The sequence below is a fragment of the Pseudorasbora parva genome, chromosome 22 (genome assembly GCF_024679245.1).
Source record: "Pseudorasbora parva isolate DD20220531a chromosome 22, ASM2467924v1, whole genome shotgun sequence".
In the NCBI taxonomy this organism is placed as follows: domain Eukaryota; kingdom Metazoa; phylum Chordata; class Actinopteri; order Cypriniformes; family Gobionidae; genus Pseudorasbora; species Pseudorasbora parva.
In genome coordinates this window covers 26,288,334-26,313,061 of record NC_090193.1, presented here as the reverse complement: position 1 = coordinate 26,313,061, position 24,728 = coordinate 26,288,334, and the positions used below count along the sequence as shown (strand labels likewise).

Genomic DNA, 24,728 nt, shown 5'->3' with positions numbered 1-24,728 from the left:
CAACCATGCCATGCTCAAAATTGCTTACATCACTTTTCTTTCCCATTCTGACATTCAGTTTGGAGTTCAGGAGATTGTCTTGACCAGGTCCACACCCCTAAATGCATTGAAGCAACTGCCATGTGATTGGTTGATTAGATTGCATTAATGAGAAATTGAACAGGTGTTACTAATAATCATTTAGGCGAGTATATATATAAATATGTATATATATGAAAACAGAAAGGATTGAATAACACCAAAGTGTTTGAGACTCAAGATCCAGGTTTAGTCTTTATATGTTCAGAGAAAAACGGAAGTAGATTATTTCATTTTTTTAATAAACAACAACAACAACAACAACAACAACAACAACAACAACAACAACAACAACATAATAATAATAATAATAATAATAATAATAATAATAATAATAATATGCCTATTATTATTAATAAAGTAGAAAAGATAACATTTAGGCCTACAGTAGCATTAAAAGATTGTCTTTATCCTGTTCAGATGTCAGTTAGGTTAAATATTTCGAGGTCAGTAAGATTTGTTTACAGATAAATGTATAATTTTATTTAGTAACGATGCATTTCAGATTTATATTTGAAACAAATGCTATCATTTGAACTTTCTATTCTAAACGGAAATTATTAAATTACTTAAAACATAATAACAATGTTAGCTATTATTGTTCTTATTATTAGCTAATATGTCGACTGTTATCAAGGAATTATGTTCTGTTCCACAATAAACCATACCACAGTACTCGGGCGTTTTATGTAGCTGGTGAACATGGAGTCTATGCGCGCAAACATATCAGGGAAGTTTGATCCTTGTTGTTTTTCTTACCGCTCGCAGCCTCTATTGGCTTTAGCGAGGCTCCGTGGCCTCACGATGACCATTTCCACCAATGACAGAGCAGTGCGCATGATGCGCGCGCCAAGTGCAAAGCCCAACGCCGAGAATTCGCTTTTTTTCTAAAGGGGCGTATTTTTCTTGCCAATTTAATTACAAACCAACGTTCAATGCACACGATACACTCTGCAATAATGTCAGGCGCCTATTTGAAACACTCGGGCACCATGTCAAGGTGATAGTGTTGTGTAAACAGCCGGGATGTGTGTTTAGAAACGTTTTTGTGGGAAGTCTCATCAATGGAGGGTTGAGGAAGCCCGTCTTGCTACAGAAGAGGACGCTGTCGCCCCTGGATATGACCGGCTTTCCCTGTCGTTTCGAGCGATCGATAAAAGAGTAAGTTTGCGGATTTATTCTGTACTGGTTTCTATAAACAGTAATGTTGCTGGGGCAGGTTGCGCTGCGGTTGCTTGCTTATACTCTCCAAATATGGCTCCAGCACTGGAAGGCGCTCATTTACTAGCGCTGCTTGGCTGACTGTTCACTGCGCTTTATTACATTCAAGTGCTTTATACACACACGGCATTGCATGCAACGGAGCTATAGCGTCATATGCAATTATTTGTCTTTTGATTATCAAAGGCATAGTGCACCGTCAGAGTTTGTTATCAGGAAAAACAATCGAGGTTGAGACTGTCCGTCAGCCCTGCTAAAATGGCTGACTCGTCTGTCTCGCTTCAGGATTGGTATTTAGCGCTCTGCAACCGAACTACGTCAACTGGGTCGAGGAAAAACTGAAGGTCTACCCGGTGATTGGCTCGAATTATTCACGTGATATGAGCGCAACATCCTATTGGTTCGCCTGATATACATTTATTACCAATGTTGCAAATGGAGCGACGTGCATACTATAGATTTGTATCTGTTCACTTGGGAAACCCATTATTTAATAGTTATAAGATGTTTATTGATCACAGTGAAGCATTTATTTTTTACTTTTTTTATATTACAGCAAACACACAATGAAGGGGTGGAGTCAATGCTACATTTGACTGTTGATGTTTTTATTCAAATGTGATATTATTGCTTAAAACAGTTAAAATCACCTCAAGATGGGTTGGTTTGTGTTTTTATGGTAAGGCACAAATGTTTTGTGTTGCAAGTTATTATGTTATGTTTAATTTGCAATATATTTGCATACATTTATAGAACAGAAATTAACATTTGATAAGGTAAAAAAATATCTTTTTGGCATGTTAGTTTTTACAGAGAAGATTTTGTATGATCTTTTGTATGATCTTTATAATCTTAACCTCCTCTTTGTCAATAAATCAGAAAATGCTGTCAGCAGCAGCCAGAAAAAAGAGGAGGAAAATCAAGTTTTTAGGAATAAATTGTACAAACCAGATGATTTATAAATGAAAAGTGCTACTGGAGTTGAGATATCTGGCTCAGTGCATAAGACAAAACTCATTTTGAGAAAACAGCCTTGAAAGGTATTGCAATTAAAATCGACAGATGTAAATAGTGTGATCAAATAAACACTTAAAATGTATTTTGGTATGTTTTCTTTCCACTAGTATGAAAGAAGATCTGTTATGAAAGCGAAGTATCCCAGCAATTTTTCTGCATTATCTGATCAAGATTTGTAATTTTTATATTTTTTTTCCCACAGGTACCTATGTCCATTCATATTTTAACATTTCTATAGAGGATTACTTCAATGAGAAAGTTAAGGAAACGAGTTGGCCAATCCAGGGCTGGAGGCTTTGGCAGAGGAATGGTCAGAGGAGAGGAACAGGTTCAAGTCGGTCCATCCAGCCATGGCGACATGGACGCTCTACTCTGTCCACCTTCTCCGTGCAGACTGAACTTCTCTATGACCAGAGACACGCTTACATACGCACAAGCTCAGAAAATGGTGGAGATTGAGCTGGAGGGAAGGCTCCACCGGATCAACATCAGTGACCAGCTCTCCGTCGTAACCGAGGATGAAATGCTGGCTCAGGATCTGACAGAGTGCAACAGTAACAAAGAGAACAGTGAGCAAAGACAGGGAAACAAACAAACTGTGTCTAAAAGCAAGAGGAAAGATGGCAAACACACAGTCAAAAAGAGATCTGGCTCTCAGTATGGCTTGCAAAGCCAGGTCGCTCATTCACAAATCCCCCTGCCAAAACCTACGTTTCGTAAAGTGGACACTTTCACAGCCTCAGATGCCCCTCCTCTTCCGGTGGCTTATTATCGCTACATAGAGAAGTCAGGGGAGGAGCTGGACAACGAGGCAGAGTATGACATGGACGAAGAGGACATGGCTTGGCTAGAAATGGTGAATCAGAAGCGTGTGTCCGATGGCCACGCTTCCGTCCCCCCTGATACTTTTGAGTTACTGATTGACCGCCTTGAGCGAGAGTCCATTTTGGAGTCCCGCAGCCAGGCGCTGTCACAGAGCACCATTGACGAGGATGCCTATTGTTGCGTTTGCCTTGACGACGAGTGTCTCAACAGCAACGTCATATTGTTCTGTGACATCTGCAACCTCGCAGTGCACCAGGAATGTTACGGGGTGCCTTACATCCCAGAGGGCCAGTGGCTGTGCAGGCGCTGTCTACAATCCCCATCACGACCTGTCGATTGTGTCCTCTGCCCGAATCGGGGAGGTGCATTCAAACAAACTAGCGACGGAAGTTGGGCCCACGTCATCTGTGCCATATGGATCCCTGAAGTGTGCTTTGCCAACACTGTATTCCTTGAGCCTGTGGAGGGAGTGAAGAACATTCCTCCTGCGCGATGGAAGCTCACTTGTTACCTGTGCAAACAGAAAGGCAGGGGGGCGTCTATTCAGTGCCACAAAGCAAACTGCTACAGGGCGTTTCACGTCACTTGTGCCCAGAGAGCCGGTCTCTACATGAAAATCGACCCTGTGCGGGAGACCGGCGCACACGGCACCACTTTTACTGTGAAGAAAACTGCATATTGCGAAAACCACTCGCCCCCTGGCATGGGCAACGAGGGTGATGAAGACAATGGGTTGGTTGGGGGCAGGGGTAACAGAGGTCAGAGATCCTACACATTAGGCCCTCCACTGCAGCAGAACCAAAACGGGCGAAAAAAAGGTTCAGCCGCACAACAGAAGAAAACGCAGAAGAATCCTGGGACCTCGCGGAAGACAGGAGTGCCCCTCCTGCTGGTGCCGCAGATACCCTCATTTAGGTGGTTACTACAGGTCTTTTGTCTGTTATGTCTGGTATTTTGATCTTGCCCTGCTGTAAGCATGTCAAAGTATTTCACCTCATCTTCAGAGTGGATGTGACTTCCAGTGAATGTTAAAATCAGCATGTTTAATAAATCAGCAAATAAACATTAGGTAATGTAGGTAAATAAACAGTATTTAGGTACAGTATTTAAAAACGTTAAAAAAAAGAGATGTTTGAAGGTCCCTCACAAGCACCTTTAGGTCTGGCTTCATTTCGGTATTAAAAACATAGCATTTACAATCCTAATGGTTTTATCAAAATGGTTTATTGAATAGCCTGTTTAACTCAAAAATGTCACTTTTACTTTTTTTGTGTTGAATTTAACAGTTGGCCTTGTATGATGTTTTTTTTTAACAGGCTCAACAAGATTTGCACAGGGGTTTCTGTTGAAAGGAAAAATCAGTTTATGCAGAGACTCCACAATTACTGGCTTCTGAAGCGCCACTTTCGCAACGGAGTGCCACTCATCCGCCGGCTCCATTCCCATCTACAGGCTCAGAAGTCTGAGCAGGTTAGTGTGCTGTAACACATTACGCTGTTGTTGACAGTGAAGAATGTGATAACTTATACTCCAACTCTTAATACCAAGCCCACAAAGAATGTGTGGCATCAGAAAACATTTTTCACAAATTTGCGGCACACATCATTCATACTTTTCCCTGCCCTATGTTTGCGCTTAAACAAAAAAAAAGAAATATTATGGCTAATTTAATCATGTCTTCATCTCTTGTTGTGTATTAAAGACCAGAGATTGCTTGTATGTGCAGTGTATTTACAGATTTGTTTAAATTGCTTTTCAGAGAGAGCCAGACGCAAAGTTGCAGGCTGTCAGGGAAGAGCTGAAGTATTGGCAGAAGCTTCGACAGGACCTGGAAAAAGCCCGACTTCTTATTGAGCTCATACGAAAGAGGGAGAGACTTAAAAGAGAACAGGTGACACAGATCCCCTCATGTCTATAATGTCCTTTTGTTACATTCTCAAGACCCTGTTCTCTGGAAACCATCACTTATTAAAAACAGGCATACTGTAATTGCTAATTTACAGAATCAATTTAATTTGGCTCTCTTCTCTTGTCAGATGAAACTTCAGCAGGCTGCACTGGAACTGCAGCTCACCCCTGCGCTGGTGTTTCTGCGCTCTACACTGGAACAGCTGCAGGAGAAAGACATTGATCATATTTTCACCACACCAGTCAATTTGAAAGAGGTAAGGAAACAGGCCCTTTATGGCTTGTGTCCACTGAGCGGTACAGTACAACTCGGGACCGTAAACCCTGATCCAGCTTGCATTTCTAGCGCCAATAGTACCCTTATGATAGGCATGGTGTTGCGATCGACGCCATTCTCGCTCGAAGAAGAAAGCGACACGTAAACAACAATGGTAGACATACAGCAGATCTTGATCTTGCTACTCAGCGTGTTGCTGTTGTCATAAGAAAAAGACACAGTGCAAGCTGCAAGGAAAAAAACAACCAAAAAAGTACAAGCAAGTGACGATTCTTTGTCGACCAAGCTGCATTCTGCAGTGAGTCTAGCTCCACCCTTTTGTACTGGACTACTGTGCTAGCTACCCCAACGGAAGGGTGCAAAAAAGTGGAATGGTGCGGTTCCTGACAATGGAAATGGCAAAAATTGCATACCGTACTGAACCGTACTGTCCGGTGGAAACAAGCCATTAAAGTCCCCTTTTTGTTGTTTCCAAAAAATAACATTGTAACACCACTTTTAGGTCTCATTTGTTAACATTAATTAACAATCTATAAATACATTGTTACAGTTCACAATGCATTAACTGATGCTAACAGATGCAGAACTTTTGATCTTAAAAATTTATTTTAACTAATGGTAACACATGAATCCATATTGTAAAGTGTTACCAAAAACTTTAAATGTAAAATAATTGAGATATGGTAGAATTTTTTTTTTTAAATTTTAAATTATATTGCAAGAACAATTAACATTTAGCATTTTTCATATATTGATTATATATATAAATATATTATCATATGGGATAACTGTACTATGCTAACCATCCAAACCTTGGCATAGTTCACACTCGTTTATCAGGGTGGACCATCTTACTCATTTTTAATACCATTTTGATATACATGTGGGCATATTTTAATATGCTCATTGTGATGCCTATACCATGATGGCCTAAATTACCTATTTTAGCAGCATAGTTTCCATAGTCTGGGTGGACTTTCCACTGAGAATATTAGATTTTCTACTCTACATAGTGGATTGACCTTTTTTTATTTTAAGAGTGCAAGGAAAAAAACTTTTTTTCCCACATGTCCTCTTTAGGTTCCAGATTATCTGGAATTTGTTTCTGAGCCGATGGACTTCTCTTCAATGCATGACAAACTGGAGGCCCATAAATACTCATCAGTGGCTGACTTGGAGAATGATTTCAATCTCATGATATCCAACTGTCTGAGATACAACTCCAATGACACAGTGTTCCATAAAGCTGCCACGCAGCTCCGAGAGGTGGGCGGGGCTATCCTGAGACATGCCCAACATCAGGCTCTCAGCATAGGCCTTGATCCCAGCACAGGCATGCACCTGCCAGACAAGCCCAGCTCCCACAATGCCACAGTCTCCTGGTGCGATGAAGGTGAGATGCTTTCCAATGCCAGCGGCCCTTAAAACAGTGTTTTCTTTAAATTACATGATTAAGCTTTCTGATGTTTAGAAAATGTAAATGATCTCATTATCAGCTCACCCTCATTTTCCCCATCAAATGATTTACAGTTGACTTGCTTTTGGACCCTGAAAATCGCGTGCACATGTGTCCTGAGGACCAGCTAAAAACCCTGCTGGACAAACTGGATCTGGTGGCGTCTATGCGCACCAGCGGAGGCCGTACAAAACGCATGCGCCTGCTGCGCAGAGAAATTAACAGCCTCCGTCACAAGATCAGCCACCAGGACCGCAACTCACGACTGATGAATGGGAAAATGAAAGAGGAGAAGAGCAAAGAGGGAAAGAAGGAGGAGAAGATGGATTACATAACCTCCAATACAGGTAACTTCAACTTCAGGTACTTCAACTTATAATTTCAGTTAGCTGCCAACATTTAACAGTTAAACATTCATTTCTTTACACGGTTATAGACCCCAAAAAATCAACATCACAGAAAGTGCAAAAACCCACTTGTCCAGCCTCTTCACCTTTACCTGGAGATTCCCCACCAAACCCGCCTATGTTCTGCCTTGAGACGGGACGGACCACCACTCCAGCGCAGTCAAATAAACCTGGCAGTAGAAAACAGAGGACGAAAGGAAAAGAAAGGGGCCTGAGAGAAAATCACAATCAGACTTTCAAAGAAGATGAGAACTTCCACACAAAAGAGGAGGATACCAGCCCTCAAGAGGAGGACGCTGTCAACAGGGTTTCCTCCGCAGAGAGCCTGTCTGATTCACCCAAGATGGGTGTGGGTCGTCGGACATCAATCCTCTTCAAGAAAGCAAAAAACGGAGCCAGACAGACAAAGGAAAAGCCTGTTTTATTGCAAAATGGAGTCAGCAAAGCTGAAAATGATGCATCGCCAGAGCAGACCACACCAGGCAAATTATTATCAGCACCACCAGCCCCAAAGTCGCCCTCTCCGTCCCCTCACCAGCTGAGATCCAGAGGACTGAGTTCATGCTCAGACAATGAAGGCGAAAAGGCCCACTCTCCGCCAGAAGAGAACGGTACTGGAATATCTTCACGAAGACGATTACTCAAGTTTATTGACCAGTGATTTAAGTGCTGTCCATCACAATATGTTCAATATCCTAACGCTCTCTAATGCTGTTTATTTAGGCTTCACAAATGGACTCAAGAGACAAAGCGGCAACTCGTCAGACTCAGACAGCTGCATTCCTACCTTCCCAACACACAGGTAATGGATGCTGTGTGCACTCTGAACTGAGTGCTTTAATGCTGTCATAGGTTCCCAGTTTACTTTTGGCATCAGTGGGCCTGTTACACCTGGTTACTTCATGTGTTTTTACTGAGTTCCTTTTACATTTGGCCACATAAATGTGACTCCGCAAAACGAATATAAATCCGATCTTCAGTTCCCGCGCTAAATACAAATTTAACGGAGTTCACGTCAATAAAAGCAACAGATATGAGCCTCATTTTATTTATCATCAGCTAATTTCAAGATCAAAGACAGCCACTGGAGAGAGCGGCATCAGAACTGGTAAGATCATTTAGTCACTACTTTTAATGAAGATTAGATGACTGTGTGTTGAATTGAGCGTGTGTGACTTACTTTCAGTTTCATTTGTGGCAGTTTGCGCGGGCCTTCTGAAGCGATACTAAGCTACTCATCTGTGGCTGTGTGTTGCAGTAGCGCTGTCATATCTGGCTACTTGGAGCCGGTATAACACGCTCTCACGTTTATTTTTTGACATTTTGGGAGAAGTAAAATTGACGTGGCTTCAACAACCAGATGTATTTACACTTGTCCAGTATCGTCTGGAGTGCATCTTAAACCACCTCCTGAAGTGGTTTGAGTGATCGGATTTAAATCCGTCTCAAAAGCGTTTTAGAGGGTATTTACACCTGGTCTTTTCACGATCGGATAGCTGTCTGATCAAAGAAAACGCATGAAGTGACCAGGTGTAAACAGGCCCAGTGTGTCACTGCATGATGATAAAGGGCAAAAAAAGGTAATAATATTGTTTCCCCAGACATGGAAATTTATTTGAGCCAAAGGCTGATATTGTGGCTAATGTTAAAATTGCGTACTATTTATTAATTTAATTTGTAATTTACACATTTAATTTAAGTTTATATGTTTGAGTTTGTGCATGTTTTCTCACTGAATTAAACATTTAATCACCTCAAATAATTTTTTTTAGTTTTTGTTTTTCATGCAATATCCCAAAAATTAACACAAGTTCATGGTTGGAAAACTGTTTATATGACACCTGTATTTAGCGCTGACCACTGCATCACCTGCATCACCTGACACAGATGTTAAAGGGTTAGTTCACCCAAAAATGAAAATGATGTCATTAATTACTTACCCTCATGCCGTTCAACACCCGTAAGACCTCCGTTCATCTTCGGAAGACAAATTAAGATAATTTTGCTGAAATCCGATGGTTCAAAAAGGCCTCCATTGGTCACAATGTCATTTCCTCTCTCAAGACCCATAAAAGGCACTAAAGACGTCGTTACAAAGTCCATTTCACTACAGTGGTTCTACAATCATTTTATGAAGCGACGAGAATAGTTTTTGTGCGCAAAAAAACACTGATTCATAAGGGTACGAAGAATTACGAAGCAATGTTTTGAAATGGGCCTTTGCTATGTCATTATTTTATTTTTGCGTACAAATTCTATTCTCGTCGCTTCATAAAATGATTGTAGAACCACTGTAGTGAGATGGACTTTGTAACGACGTCTTTAGTGCCTTTTATGGGTCTTGAGAGAGGAAACGACATTACAGCCAATGGAGGCCTTTCTGAGTCGTCGCCATTTCAATAAAAATATCTTCATTTGTGTTCCGAAGATGAACAAAGGTCTTACAAATGTCGAACAACATAAGGGTAAGTAATTAATGACAGAATTTTCATTTTTGGGCAAAGTAACCCTTTAATACAAGGTGTTTAAGGTGCCTATTACACAGAAGTAATTTAAAAAACATGTCTCCTAATGTTTTCTGCAGTTCCTCACCGCCAAAAAGAAGTCGTGGTAAACCAGCTCTCAGCAAAGTTCCTGTTGGTGAGGAGGAGATTGAAGTTACTAATACAAGTGGGTACAACAAAGACTTTAAAGGAACTATATTGTTCTCTTTTTTTGTTTTGCTCAACAAGATTTACTTTTGTAGGCAGAGACACTTCTCAAAATGATGATGAGATGGAACCTCTTACATTGGTTTGGGCAAAATGTCGTGGGTACCCCTCATATCCTGCAATGGTAAGGATCACATAGGGTTGTGCTAATGCTTGTTTGTCTTCATAAGAATTGAATCTAGCCTAGGTAATGATGGTTTTCAACAGGTTGTCGATCCTAACATGCCCCGAGAAGGGATTCTTCACAACGGCATTCCCATCCCAGTGCCTCCTATAGACGTTTTGGATCTGGGTAAACGCAGACAGGAGGAGACAGAGGACAAGCTCTTTCTTGTGCTGTTTTTCGATACAAAAAGAACCTGGTAAAGTGAAATACTTTTCATAAAGTAATATATTTCAAACCCGCAAGCTTGTTTTAAGCCTGTTCGTGTCATTTGTTTTGCTGTTCATTTACAAATAGGCAGTGGCTGCCATTGGACAAGCTCCATCACATGGGCATTGATGACACTGTAGACAGACTACGTCTGATGGAGGGCAAGAAACCCAATGTGCGGAAGTCAGTGCACATGGCATACGACAGGGCGATGACACACTTGAGTCATGTGCAGGAAAACTCGACTTTTAACCCCTCAAATTTTATATAAAAGACTTCTATCAAATGTATGTCTAAACTGACTGCAAGATACCAATGAAGGTACGTTAATAACATTCAGATGTTTAATGGTTTTTATACCAGTGGAAGGCAGATTCATAAGCTCAATTTTGTTATCATGCCCTCCAAAACTCAAGGCACATCATAAATCAAAACCTGCTTTTATTCACTTTTTATGGTTTCGATTTCTACGAATGTTTTAAAATCAGTTCTAATTGCACTTATTTCTGTATGTTGAAAATGTTTTGCCACTTGTTCCATTTTCGGCAGTTTTATTGAATGTGAGGTGATGAGGTCGCTTGTGTTGCCAATGCACCAGGGTGTTCGGGCAATATGACTCAGGAACTTTTTGCTAAAGTGCATTTTGTAACAGTTTACTTGGATTCATTTCTGGATTGAGGAAATACAAGTGCACAAAAAAAGTCCTATTGCCCTTAAGACTTGCTGGTTAATCATTCTAGCGTGATCACACATGCTTTGTGTCTTTATCAGGTCTGGTGTCTTTCTAAAATGTCTGGTGTTTGACTACCATAGCTGTTTTTACCTACTGAGATGCCACTTAATGCTAGTCTTTGGCATTAACACCCAGCACCTATTTTGTGTCCTTTTTTAAGTTAATATGTGCCCGTTTATTTTAAAGAAAGGATGTGTCTGTCGACAAGCTTGTAATTTCGGGTGGAGATCACTGTGTAAATATAAATGCATGTAGAAAATATGCACAGGTGTGTTTTTAAAATCTGAAATGTAAATTAATGACAAACTTTGTACGTCATTTTAATTTATTCGGAGTGGTTATGGAAAAGTTATTTAATAGTGATTGAAAAGGTTTAATTTAACAGCTCTGTCGAGCTTTATATTGTTCAGAAAGCATTACTGCTTTTCATGCAATTGTTCCTTAGTGGTGTACAGTGAGAGAACATTATAGAATCAAATATAACGTAGTGTCTTAGATCATGTACGCAGAGTAAAAGAGAAATGTGTTTTTTAAAGCCTGTGAAAAGCTAATAGTACCAAACAAAAATATGTCTGAAACAGTATTTTCTCAAACGAGAAATAAAAACACTGTCGAGCTGATGAGTTTTTGTATCTTTCATCTGTGTTTACAAGTTGAACTTGAGCAATACATCTTGATCCATTACCCGCTCTAAATTTAGCAATCATGTCAACAAATAAGATTTCAAAATACAAGATGTACTTTGAGCAACCTCAGATTTATTACAGCACCAATATATTATTTCTCTTGAATACAAATGTTCTTTTTACCCCCAGAAAAACAAACTTGAGAAAATTGCAAGTACCGGTATATTGTTCTCCGAAATATCACACATTGAGAATTTTTCCTATTATGTCTAGTGGTTTAAACCTACATATTGTGGTGATCTGGATCTTATGATTTGATGACGTCATCTTAGTGCACATGCCAGAAGAGTAACCGTCACAACTCATGACTAGCAAATCCAACAGGAAACAAAAAATAATAATCATATACAACAGTAAACTACACATGCCGTGCAGTAACCTAACTGAAAACAGAAATGAAAGAACATTAATCCCATAAAATGTTATGATCTTCTGTTATGTTTCAGCTCATTATTTTCTTTCATTAAAATGCAGCAAGGTTTTGTCGGTTCGGTTTCAAATACAAAACCATGTAAGACTAAAAAGTTACAGCAAACTTCTAAAATAATACATCACAAATACAATAAAGGTGCAATGAGATGATGCACGGCTTGAGCGGCCATGCTAAATTAGATCATGTCAGAATAGATCATGATGAACAGCTTATTTGATTCAGACATCGGGACACAAATTTGATCATTTCAATTTATCGCATAAATATTTTCTAATCTATATGCAATTACATGACAAACAAAAAAAAACTAGTGTAAAGTTAAACAATCCAGTTACACCTTCAATAATCAACCATTGCCACCAGTTCAGAAGAAAAATATCCACATTTTATTGGGTGTTTCGGGCTACGTAAAGCTGTTTCTGGTGTTTATGTTTACAAAATATGATTTGTTTTACTTAAATGTATAAAATCAGATCCAGTCCAGGATGTCTGTCAAAAGGTCAAAAAAACAAAAACAATCAGCAGCTTTACATAATTAACCCATGGTGGATTATGGTCATTTGGTTGAATCTTCTCCATTGTATTACTAAACTGAGTTGAGTTTGAAGCAGAGCTGCACATCCTGCCAATTTAGCGATTGGATCGCTGTGGGTCGGTATGATCAGTGTGCATCTGAAACCAAATCAATGCAGATGGTCAGTGCCCAAGAATCGTGTAAAACAGAGAAATCATAATCCGTTTTAGTTTGACTCTTACCTCCTTTAGAGCTCTTACTAGGGTTGGGGGTTGTGGAGTATTTCGGAGGGTATCGGATAAACAGACGGTCTTCTTCCTTCTTGATCCAGCGGAGCAGTTTGGTGATGGCGTTGATGGCACAGGTTTTCGTGACAAGGGGGCTGAAGCACGTGTACAATTCAAATTTACTCGTGACCTGAAATGAGAAATTGAATTAACTTGCTTTGGGCAACTCATAATTAACCCGAGAATACTTTCAAGGACGCCGCCAAAGAATCAATCACGACGCGACTCTATTTGGAGCAAGGTCAGGATCCTAATTTGCATAATCTGCATTAGCAAATTTCGCCTGCCGCTCGGAGGCCTTAAAGGTAATTCGATCTTTCAAGGTCTTGCCGGAGAGCGTGTGAATACGCCAGGCAAGATGGAAAGCGCGACATCAACATGTTTTGCTCTCAGAGGACTGAGAACAGATGCGTGTGAGTGTGACAGCAGTTAATATTCACATACCCAGGCCAGCAGAGTCTCCCGTTCGGCCACGTGGTAGATGAGCTTGAGGGGGCGTGAGGTGCTGTGGATACGGCCGTGCATGTCTCTGTACAGGTCCAGGAGTCTCATCCGCTCCTCCTCACTGCCGTAAGGGGCCTCCATCTCTGGGCTGCGTGGTTAAAAAAACAATGTCGTCTTTGTGTTTTAGATCTCATTTCTGTGATGTCATTCATGAAAATGTTCAGAAATTATATTAGTGGTCCTACATTGTAAAAGCACATCTCATGACAAACGGAGTGCTCTCAATAAAAGCCAATGCATTTGGCAACAAACAATAGGATAAATAAAGAACGCGTGCTTTTGATTTCTGTCCTTTGTGAAATTAATTTAGGAAATAATGTGATGGGTTTACAGTGAAAAATATTATGCTCATAGAGACTGTTCTAAGTAATTTGTGGAGAAGCAAGAAAAAAAGGCTTTTTCTCCTTTGCAAAGTGTTTGACTAAATCAGTTATAAAAAGTTGCATCACAGCAGTGTTTTTGAGGTTTTTTAATATAACAGCACTTTAAATAGCTTTTATTATATATTCAATTATTATTATTTTAAAGCTAAGTAATTTTAGTACTCCAACTAAATTTATTTTTATTTCAGGTAGTTGCCAAGGCAAAAAAAAAATTTTTTTTATCTTTATTTCAAGAAATGTAAACAAATTGTAATAGTTTTAGTTTTAGCTAGCAATAAGAATGCATCCCAAAATCACAAATATGTTCAAAACAAGCACTTAAATATGAATTGATCTTAATCTGTAATATTTTGTAATTAGACAAAATTGTATAGAATTTTCATATCTGCAATTATCAGCCATAACATAAAAATTATTTTGCATGACATTAATGAGAATTAGAGGAGCAAATGTGGTAAACTATTATGAAAATGCAGATCTTAAAGGGATAGTTCACCCAAAAATGTATTTGGTCATTTACTCACCCTCAAGTTGTTCCAACCCTAGAGCTGCATGATTTTTACTCTCAAATAGATTTGACTTCCATATTATGTGAAGACAAAACATTTTTTTATATAGGTCCTATCAACTGTTTGGTTACAGAAATTCTTAAAAATATCTTTTTCAGCAGAAGAAAAATGAATACAGGTCCGGAACAACTTGAGGGTAAGTAAATGATGACAGAATAAAAAAATCTTTGGATGAACAATCCCTTTAATGGCACTAAAATAAGGCTTTATTTTTATTTATTTTAAGTAAAAATTGAATTTCTTATTTCTTTTTATTTTGGGATGAAATATGAGGTGGGCATATTTCCAAAAGGTTTTATGAGATTCTCAATGCAAACGACTCACCTGGTGAACTGCGTTAGCTGCCGATAATTGTCTGGCACGTCAAAGGGCTTGTACATGAAATGCCTGAGGTCAGACACCCCCACCTGACTAACACTGTAAGAGTGAGCTTTCGATATGGAGTTCAGCGCATTCTGCGTTTGCATAGCCTCCTCGATCTTCCTCTTACACTCGGCCACCGAATAAAACGCTTCTTTATCGGTGGAAAGAAGAACTAGACAAACAGTACATTCAGGAGGGTCCAGATAGGAGATGTATGCATAAAAGTAACAGTCAGGGTTAAAACTGGGCAGGCAGATGGGCGTCCAGATCTCCCCGGCCTGAAAGGCGGACGAAGCCCCAATGAGGTTCAGCAGAAGGTGGAGGTCGGCAGGCTCCAGTCGGGTATCGTCGATCACCATCTTTTCTTGCACTATGGTGAGCAGCTGGTTCTTGGCTATGAGGATGGAGAAGACCAGGTTGGGTGTGATGGCCTTCTGAAGAATCTGACTGAGAGAGTCCCTGAGAGATGAGGCCAAGGGGAGACAGTGCACAGCAGTGAGTAAGAGGCTGGGGTCTGAGTCCACGAGGTTAAGGAGGCCATCGAGAATCTTCTCGGAGCCGGCCAGCAGACGACGCAGGTCGTAGTTTTTCTTGTGCTCAAAGATGCGGGTGATGCTGGCCTGCGTAAGCATGCTGACGATCTGGTTGTAGACGTAGAGCAGCTCGTTCCGGAGCTGCTGCTCTGACTGACGGCTGCTGGAGACGGACACAAGCACCAGAGGACCCCGCTGCATGAACACAACCGTGTGCTCATCTACCAGGAGAGAAGAAAACAGTTGGAAGTTAGTTAGGCTTCATCATTATTTAGGGAGATGATTAATTGTTTTTTGGTCTAACAGACACCAGCGGCAGCTACGCAAGATGTTTTCACAAACGTGAACAATAATGCACTACCACTCGAAAGTTTGGGGACAGGTCAGTAAGATGTATCACGTTTTTTACAAAAATATTAAGATTAAGAATTGAGAAGAAATGTTTCTTGAGCATATTAGTAATGATGCTGAAAATTCAGCTTTGCCATCACATAAACACATTTTAAATGTATAAAAAAGAAAATGTATTTTAAATTGTATTAATATTGCAAAATATTACTGTTGTTACTGTATTTTGATAAAATAAATGCAGCCTTTGTGAGCATAGTTTTTTTTAAACATTAATTTCTTTTTATAAAAATATGAATAGAAAAAACTTTTCCCCTTTAAAACTACAGCTAAATAATTTTGATTGTATTGATTGATAAATAACATTGATTGTATTTTGACAAAATAATAATGGACAAAAAAAAGATTAATTCTTCATAAAATGATTACACTAAAAGATAGACTGATCTTTTATGACAAACTGCACATTTTTATTCACTAAAAGACAGTTCGTGGTACAAATCAACCTATATATATATATATATATATATATATATATATATATATATATATATATATATATATATATATATATATATATATATATATGTTGATATATGTATATATTTATTATGAGCAAACACACACACACACACACACATATATAAATAAATCAACTACGTGAAAAATCTAATCAGTAAAAAGAAATAAGATCCATGATTTCCTAGTCATTGCCCTGTGATATTAGATGGAGGAGCTTGCTCATTATAGAGAGCACCTGATTGGACAAAGATTTGCTTACGCCCCTGAGTGCAAGACGAGTCATCAATATTTTCAGTCCTGAAGGAGAAAGACTTTCACAAGTAAATAAGCTGATAAAGCATGCCCTTTTCCTTTCATAGGGTCTTTAAGCCAATCATTTAGATGTTACAAAGAGCTTACCGGAGTAGACTGAACGAATGATGTTGTCTCCACTTTGCACGAAGGACACCAAAGCCATCATCACTCCCATAGTGGAGGAGAGAGCCTCCTCGCTTCCATATCGGGAATAAATGGGCTTCCCAGCCTCGCTCAACACAAACACATGCTTCCTGTGCTGTCTCCAGCTATCCGCCGTCACATCCTCGTTCCTATGCGAGGGGGGTCCCAGAGGTGTGCCGGTCTCGCATAGAGGGGACGAGGCTCCTTTAATTCCCATTCCTTGCTCTTCTATCTTCCCCCGGGCTAACACGGTCACAACAAACTCACCCGATTCATCATGGCCATTGTCAATTAATGCAGAGTCCTCAGATGCTTTCCCAGAATCAGTCTCCGAACCCCCGGCACACAGAGACCTATCATCATCAATATGGAGCTTCTGCATATCTGTTGAAGGCTCTTGTGGTTGGTTGTTCTCCTCTGATGTAGGGTCTGCTGACTCCAAGATCCCCTCTGGGTCTGAAGGCATACTGTGGTCTTCATTCACACAATTGTTTTCTGATGGGACATCACTGTCCGAATAAGCAATATCTGGAAAGTGGAGTAGAATCAAGTCCGCATGAGCATGTTACCCACCATAACACAAGTGTAAACTAGCAATAGAATGGCACCACCCAGAACATTACCTATCTGATCAAGACTCTGTGGAAGAATGGATGGATCAAATATCTTCACCTCCTCCGTATTCCCAGTTAGTTGACTGCTCGGATCCATGGCAACATACAAAACTGAATTTAAATTTAGAAAGTGATTTAATAACACTTATCAAATGGCAAATATATCAGCCAAAGCAATTTAACTAATGACGGTTCGTACTTCGTGTAACGTTACAACAGTGAAGTTTAATCTGATTACCGCTGTTATCCCATATCTGCACCGTTCGTGGAGTTTGAACACTGTCACGCACGTCTTCTGTCGCAGATAGTTTAATTACAATGAATGACTTCAGTTAAACAGCATTAACCGGTTAAAATCATTGAACTATTAACGTTAACTAGACTACCAGACAGAAATGAACTAGTCTACGTTATTTATGGAAAAGCTACTGTTCTCCCCGATAAATAACTCCACTTGCGAACTAATTCACTACCCATCATAATCACATTCATGTCTGGCAGAATAAATGTATTAACGATCATTAAAAACAAAGATCAGCTTTCATTTTCGCTCAGCGCAACTGACTCAGCCGCCGGTGCTCCAGGAAGCTTGACGTTAAAACACTGCAAAACAAATATCTACAACCACTTCCGGTTGACGTAAGTTCAAAATACAGGACCATAATACAATACAATAAAAGTTCATTTAAAAGTGTGAGACCACCAGAGAAAAGAATCGTCTATAATTTACTATGAATAGATTGAATGGAATATTGAACACACGCACGCACACACACACACACACACACGTTTGTTTTATTTATCCCTGTAGGGAAAGTAGCCTATACATGCAGCATACTCACCGATACTCACACATACATTTAACATTTCACAAATGGCATATACAAACATAATTTAATAAAAATCAATTTAATTTACCGTACCAGGCAGCAGCTCACACAGAATGTTAATATGCTTTCAATAAAAGCCCCATAATCAGTCACAAAATCAGTCTGCTATGGACATTAAAAGACAATCATTTCTTTAAGAAATACAACCGCTGTTGTAAATTCTTACCTACATAATCAATCCATGTATTCCATTTGAATAAATAAGGTATTTGTAATGTGTTACTAATTGTATATTCACCATTTATTAATGTAGGATGGGTTATCCTGTTCATTCTCTCTAAAATTAATAACCATCTCCTTAGTTTTAGAGGTTTGAGAAGAGACTTGATTTTCCACACCAATTTAAAAAGAAATCCAAGACAGGTCCATGCTCTTCCCCCATCATGTAGAATGCTCACTAGAGCAGTATAGTCTGCATAATAAATCGTTTTTTAAAAGAACTAGAACAAGTATTTGTAAATAATATGAATAATAAAGGCGATAAGACTTTATCCGAAGTAATAGGTTTTTTTTTCTCCCCGAAACAGACCCTTCTAACTTACCCCGCTGGACTCTTCAACTAAGAAAGTCAATCACCCATGTTAGCAACTTCGTAATGAGAACTCTTTTTCCAGGGTGTCTGCTAATGAACTGAAATACATTTAAAAGTACATTTAAAAGCTGATGAGAAATCCACAAATAAAACTTTTATATGAGTCTTTGGTTTCGCTAAACGTGTAAAAGCATATATATATATATATATATATATATATATATATATATATATATATATATATATATATATATAAGAGAGTGTGTGTGTGTGTGTGTGTGTGTGTGTGTGTGTGTGTGTGTGTGTGTGTGTGTGTGTGTGTGTGTGTGTGTGTGTGTGTGTATACCTTTTCTTTTAACATTTACATTTAATCATTTTGCAGACGCCTTTATCCAAAGCGACTTACAAAAAAGGGGAGAGCAATAGAAGCAACGAAACAAACAAGGCCAACAACCTGTAAGAGCTGTAAGAAGTCTCAGTTAATTAAGAACAGTACACAATATATATTTTTTTATAGACAAACAAACAAAATTTAAATGGATAGTTAAGTGCTATTCTTTATTGGTCAGGTGCAATTGGAAAAGATGTCTTAAGATGTTTCTTAAAAATGGCTACAGACTCAGCAGCATGAATTGAGATTGGCAGTTCATTCCACCAGGTGTCTAAAAAACTGTCTAAGGAGGATGTTAGAGTGGAGCAAAGAGTGTCAGTAGCACTGTTAGCGTCCAATACTGAGAACTGAGCAGGTGAAGGGAGTGAAGATGAAACCATAGGGGATAGGCGAGAGAGAGCGAGCGTAGATTACACTGAAAGCTAATCTGTGTAGGAGTGTGTGTTGTGTCAGGAGTCAGTATGAGGGTAAGAGTGATGAGAAAGTGGTCTGAGGTGTGTAATGGAGTAACTAAAGTGTTGTCCGTGGAGCAGTTGCGTGTGTAGACGAGGTCTAATTTGTTACCTGATTTTTGAGTAGCCGTAGTAGATACTAACTTAAAGTCAAAAGTCAGTAGAGTGCTGAAGTCTGCAGCTAGGTGTTTATCAAGATGGATGTTGAAGTCACCAAGCAGAATCAGAGGAGTGCCATCCTCAGGGAAGCTAGAAAGTAACACATCCAACTCCTCCACAAAGTTACCAAGGTGACCTGAAGGACGATAGACCACTACAACATGGATTTTAACAGGGTGAGTAATAGTTTAACAATTACCAAAGCATGATATGTGTTATGATAATATGTTGAATACTAAAATCTCAAGTTTCATTAAATACTTCTGACAGTGTACAAACATCAAGGTATGAATTTGTTTTATTGGTTATCTTTATATAACCAAAATCCTGCAGCTTACTGCACTGCCTTGGTCAATATAGCAAACATTAGAAGAAGAAAAAAACATTCAACATTCATATACTAATTAGTATAATTTATTGTGCTCAAATAATGAAAACACATTATAATAATCAACAGTTGAGATGATATTTTTAATATTAATTTTACAATGTTTATTTAAACATGCACCTAACTAGGTCCATTTATTTTATTTTTTAAATGAAAGAAATGGGTTAGCAAAAAAACAAAACAAAAAACAGGGAAAGGTCAGAATACAGTGGTATTTATAAAGAGGGGAGAGAAAGAAACATTGCATGGTGTTGAAAATAAAGAAATGCAGCTCTTCCATGGTTTGTGCTGCAAGTTATGCTGTCCAATATATCAGCTGCAGTCTGGAGAAGATTCTCTGTGCATTGCATTTTTCTTCAAGCTATCGAGGTATTCTTGTTGTGAAGCAGCCAGAACTGAAGCCAAAACGTCATCATCTTCCCAATCTGTTAAACCTTCACAAAAAAAACCCAATTAACAAATGAAGTGAATTACAAGAAGTCAACAAACATTTATTTTAAAGAATGTAATGCAGTACCGAAGGCAGTAGGTGACATGTCCTGCATTAGAGTCCTGTAGCCCAGGGTTGGGTAGCGAGAAACAAGGGAAGAGTTGGCAGAAGACTGATGACTTGGACCTTGAGAAGAAATCAATAAAGAACCAGTTAGTATGTGAGAAGTGTGCATAAGCACAAGCAAAGAAAACATATACAGACCTGGGGCACATGGTGATGGGGGTTTGGGAAGAACCAGCGAGGCTCCTGCTGGGGAGGGGGGTTTGACGGGGGGTTCAGGGTGAGCTGGGCCAGGATGCTCTGGAGAGGAGGTGGAGCTGCGCTGGCGAGGGGACCTGCATCCCCAGTCCTCAAAGCCACTGGATGTGGCGGCTGTGGCAGAGCTGCAGGTGGCACTAGCTTTACGAGGCTGAAGCGAAGAGAGGGAAGGCTGTCATATTTGTTTGAACTTGCTTTGATTTGATCGGTGGGATGGTGTCATACCTGTCTCGCTTGCTTTTCTTGGTCCTGAAGCCACTGCAAGTAGGACTCACGGGCAACCTGTTCCTCGATGGCCTCATTGGTGGCTTCCCAATCTGATGCTCTCTTCTTGTCCTCCAACATCTGCTGCTCAATCCAAGACTCCTCAGACGTCTTTATAGCATTTTTCATGAGACACTGGTCAGCAAACTACATAGAGACAGTATAACAGATATTAGAAGGGAACATTTTTCCTATAAATAAATACTCTTATCTATTTCTTATTTACAACACCTACCCCCGGTTTAAAGGAGGGGAGGCCCAGCCCCACCCCAACACTGGCCTTGTAGGGATTCACCACAGAATTATAATGGATGTTTTTGTGGTAACTGACACGTATCGGCTCATCGTTGTTCTCTTGAATGCCGTGGAACGTATTAATTGGCTCTGCAAGACGGGAGTTGTCATTTAAAATTAAAAACGTATTTCCTCTTCTAGCCTAAAATTAACCACAGACAGCCTATTAGATGGCAGGAATTCAACAGAGATCAACTAACCTACGCCATTCTGGTAAACCTCCACCGGCCGGTTGTACATTTCTGCCATGGCCTGCATCTCAATGTGGTTCCCATGGCAGTTGTTCTTCCTCTTTCTGTTAATGTATGTGGTGAAATCCTCTGTGACATAACTCGAAAAGTAATCCGCATTTTTCGTCTGTAATTACAGCATAAACAATAATTCAAAACAAGTCAATAATTAAAATGCACATTTCAAAGCAAATTATTTTTTAACTGCAAATCATTTATTCTTAAATTTTTAACTGACTCACCAAGTAATCCATACACTGCTTCCGTACCACATCATGCATATCTTGGTCCCCATATACTTGATCAGCTTAAAAAATAAAAAATAAATAAAAAATTATATTTTGTTGTGTCATTAATATTAACTAAAAATATTTAAATTGTTTTTGGTAATTAAAATAAAGCTAAAAAACACATACTGCATGAAAAACTGGCCAACTAACTGAAATAAAATAACTAAGCTTTATAGAAATATGTAAAAATATATATATATATATATATATATTACCAACTGCTCTGAAAAGGCATGCTCCATCTTCCTTCATTTTTTTTATTTCAAAGCCTTTCTTTTCCATTAAGGATTTCTCAAACCATTCTTCTTGCTGTAGGTAAAAATAAAATACAAAATGTATTATAGGACAATAAAGACATATTAATAATTTATTCCAATTATCAAAACAGACAGTCCCCCCAAAAATTGTTTGTGCAATTTTTTAATTTAAATTATTTTTTTTTCTTCTTTTATTTCATTCTCATTACAAGCTCTAAAGTCTTAAGTAATTTGTTTTCCACAAAATAATAAATTAAAACCTCAGTCACCATACACTTTCAGTTTTGGGGGGGTTAATGTGGGTTATGTTGATTTCATGTCACACATTAAACTTTTTATCTAAAAATAAAAAAGTATATAATAAAAGTTGAAATATCATGATTAAGTCTTTTTATGTCATAATTATGATAAATAATTTTTCTCATGTGAAAGAAATGGATCAAAAGAAATGAATCAAAACTCAAAACAACCAAAAGTCTAACAGGTTTGGATGGTGAGTAAGGGGACATTGAGTAAAAGAGTTAGTTCACCCAACAATAAAAATTCTGTCATTAATTACAATTAAGTAATTCAACAATTTCTTCTCTTCATTGTCATTCTCTGACGCTGTTTATGTGAGCACCAAGTTGCATGTATGTGTTGCTGACGATGGAGCCTGCCAATAAGCAGCCGTTCTGACGTAGAACCCGGAAGCGCTGTATGCTTTCACTACGTGAACAGAATCAGAGACTGACACGGTGACGGAACAGAAGAAATTATTAAATATGTTTTTTTTTTCTCCACAAAAAGTATTCTTTTCGTTTCATACATTAAAGTTGAACCACTGTAGTCGCATAGTTCTCCATGTCTTTACTACCTTTCTGGACCTTGGTGGTGAATTTAATCAAAAATATCCTAATTTGTGTTCCAAAAATAAGGTCACACGAGTTTGTAATAACATGAGGGTACTTAATGACAGAATTTTTTGGGAACCTAAGTTAACCCTTAAACTATCCCTTTAAGGCACAGTTTGAAACATATGAATTTCATTGAGCTAAATAATGATATAGTTAGCTCTCAGCAGCCTTGATGGGTCATTCAAACTGACACAGAAAGCAGAGAAAGCAGTCTAGTAAGAAAACTGTCAATTTCCAGAACCTGCTCGACCGTGGCGGGGTCCACAAGCTGAAGTCTGGCCGCATTCTCATACTCATCCTCACTGTTGTTGCCTCCAGCTCCGTCTTCGGGTTCCGAGACTGGACTACCGCCCCCTCCTCCTCCTCCGCCGCCGCCTCCCACTCTACCTCCTCCACCTGTCAAACCGCTGGAGCAGACCGCCTGTCGTCTTCGCTTGCTGAGTCCGGGTCCCGAGCAGCAGCTTCCAACGCCACCTGCGCCGCAGGGTAACTCGACACGACCTGCGACCACAACCGAGTTCGCGTTCCCTTCACACTGCACGACTGGAGCACCAGCGGCACCGGGCTGCGGCGAGGCAGGCTGCGGGCGAGCGCTCGCTTCGATCCGCCGCTCCTCCCTGGACGTGTGCGGTGTGGCCTGGTATGTCCATGGCGGCGGAGAGGCCCTGGGTCGGGACCCCGATCGTCCTGCGAGGGGATGAGGGTGCGACTCAGAGCCGCCTCGTCTGTCCGGTTCATCCGTATGATCGCCGCTACCGGCTGTAGAAGCCGGTTTCTTCTTTGGGAGGATTGTCATCGCTGGCCAGCTTGCGGTGATTTGTGTTGTTATGTGTTACAACACAGAGAACAAACGGCCTTTTACACTTGTATATGAGCAGTTTGTTCGATGCATGTATAGTTACACACGTCCTGACATAGTACGACGTGTCGGTGAAATAATACGGTCGTCTCAAATCTGTCGGTTTCGAGGTTTTTCTTTCGTAACAACGACCGACCGAGAGTTTGACACAAACATCAACAAACCACAATGCGATTTCACGTCACTTCCGAGGCCTGCTCTGCTTCTTGTTGACAAATGGGCTCATATTGCTTTGCACTGCCCCCTACCGTATTGACTTCCAGTGAAGAAAATGTTACTGAATACCACACATTAGAACATTTTTTTGTGACAGTATATAACGTTACCGGTATTTATATAAATATAGAATACGATAAATCGAATAAATCTCTGATTTATGTGCTCATAATTTCTACAAAATAAGTCACAAATTTATAAGAAATGTCGTAATTTATATATTTAGGTCTTCTTTATAACTTAATATACAATAAAAATTATATTTTGTATTTTACACACATTTTTATCAACAACAATTTTCTTCATGTGTCACTAAAATCATCTTCCACCCTGTTAGTATGTACTTTCTCGACATCCAAAAAAGACCATGATTCAATTTGAGACCATTTTTAGGAAATTACATATTTTATTTTATTGCTGGAATTCAACTGTACAAACTGAAGTTTCAACTCTTCAATTACTTTATTTAGTCTTTGAAATGGTATTCTACTTGTCACACTCTTAAAGTTCCACCCTGTTAGGCTATGTAGCCTATGGAGAATGTTGGTCTGGTTTAATTTTTTTAAACATATCTGATAGTTATAAAAGTTCTGTTGTCTATCTGTAAGGTTAGCTATAGCTAAATGTTGATCACTCAGAGAGCTATAAGGCTAACTTAG

General features: G+C 39.3%; 3 protein-coding genes across 4 annotated transcripts; 1 reads left to right on the top strand and 2 right to left on the bottom strand.

Annotated features, from left to right (window-relative positions):
- Positions 1 to 756: 756 nt before the first annotated feature.
- On the top strand, positions 757 to 11,626 carry brpf3a (bromodomain and PHD finger containing, 3a). Its single transcript, XM_067432215.1, has 13 exons — positions 757 to 1,239; positions 2,519 to 4,056; positions 4,458 to 4,611; positions 4,901 to 5,032; positions 5,178 to 5,306; positions 6,407 to 6,719; positions 6,857 to 7,129; positions 7,219 to 7,800; positions 7,913 to 7,991; positions 9,774 to 9,859; positions 9,936 to 10,024; positions 10,108 to 10,262; positions 10,361 to 11,626. The coding sequence occupies exons 2-13, from the start codon at positions 2,567 to 2,569 to the stop codon at positions 10,542 to 10,544; spliced, it is 3,666 nt and encodes a 1,221-aa protein (XP_067288316.1). The 5' UTR covers positions 757 to 1,239; positions 2,519 to 2,566; the 3' UTR covers positions 10,545 to 11,626.
- A 111-nt stretch (positions 11,627 to 11,737) lies between these two features.
- Positions 11,738 to 17,796, bottom strand: mon1bb (MON1 secretory trafficking family member Bb). 2 transcript variants are annotated; one of them, XM_067432216.1, is made up of 7 exons: positions 17,400 to 17,796; positions 17,210 to 17,311; positions 16,548 to 17,114; positions 14,707 to 15,499; positions 13,371 to 13,518; positions 12,882 to 13,056; positions 11,738 to 12,797 (listed from the first exon to the last, which is right to left on the bottom strand). In XM_067432216.1, the coding sequence occupies exons 2-7, from the start codon at positions 17,295 to 17,297 to the stop codon at positions 12,787 to 12,789; spliced, it is 1,782 nt and encodes a 593-aa protein (XP_067288317.1). In that variant the 5' UTR covers positions 17,298 to 17,311; positions 17,400 to 17,796; the 3' UTR covers positions 11,738 to 12,786. The 2 variants fall into 2 exon arrangements, with proteins under 2 accessions (XP_067288317.1, XP_067288318.1); XM_067432217.1 differs by having other exon boundaries at positions 17,439 to 17,796.
- A 2,226-nt stretch (positions 17,797 to 20,022) lies between these two features.
- Positions 20,023 to 24,060, bottom strand: otud5b (OTU deubiquitinase 5b). The gene is made up of 9 exons (XM_067431699.1): positions 23,236 to 24,060; positions 22,057 to 22,150; positions 21,794 to 21,858; positions 21,522 to 21,678; positions 21,263 to 21,411; positions 20,989 to 21,174; positions 20,707 to 20,914; positions 20,530 to 20,628; positions 20,023 to 20,446 (listed from the first exon to the last, which is right to left on the bottom strand). Exons 1-9 carry the CDS (start codon positions 23,788 to 23,790, stop codon positions 20,325 to 20,327), a joined length of 1,635 nt encoding a protein of 544 aa, XP_067287800.1. The 5' UTR covers positions 23,791 to 24,060; the 3' UTR covers positions 20,023 to 20,324.
- Between the last annotated feature and the right edge of the window lie 668 nt (positions 24,061 to 24,728).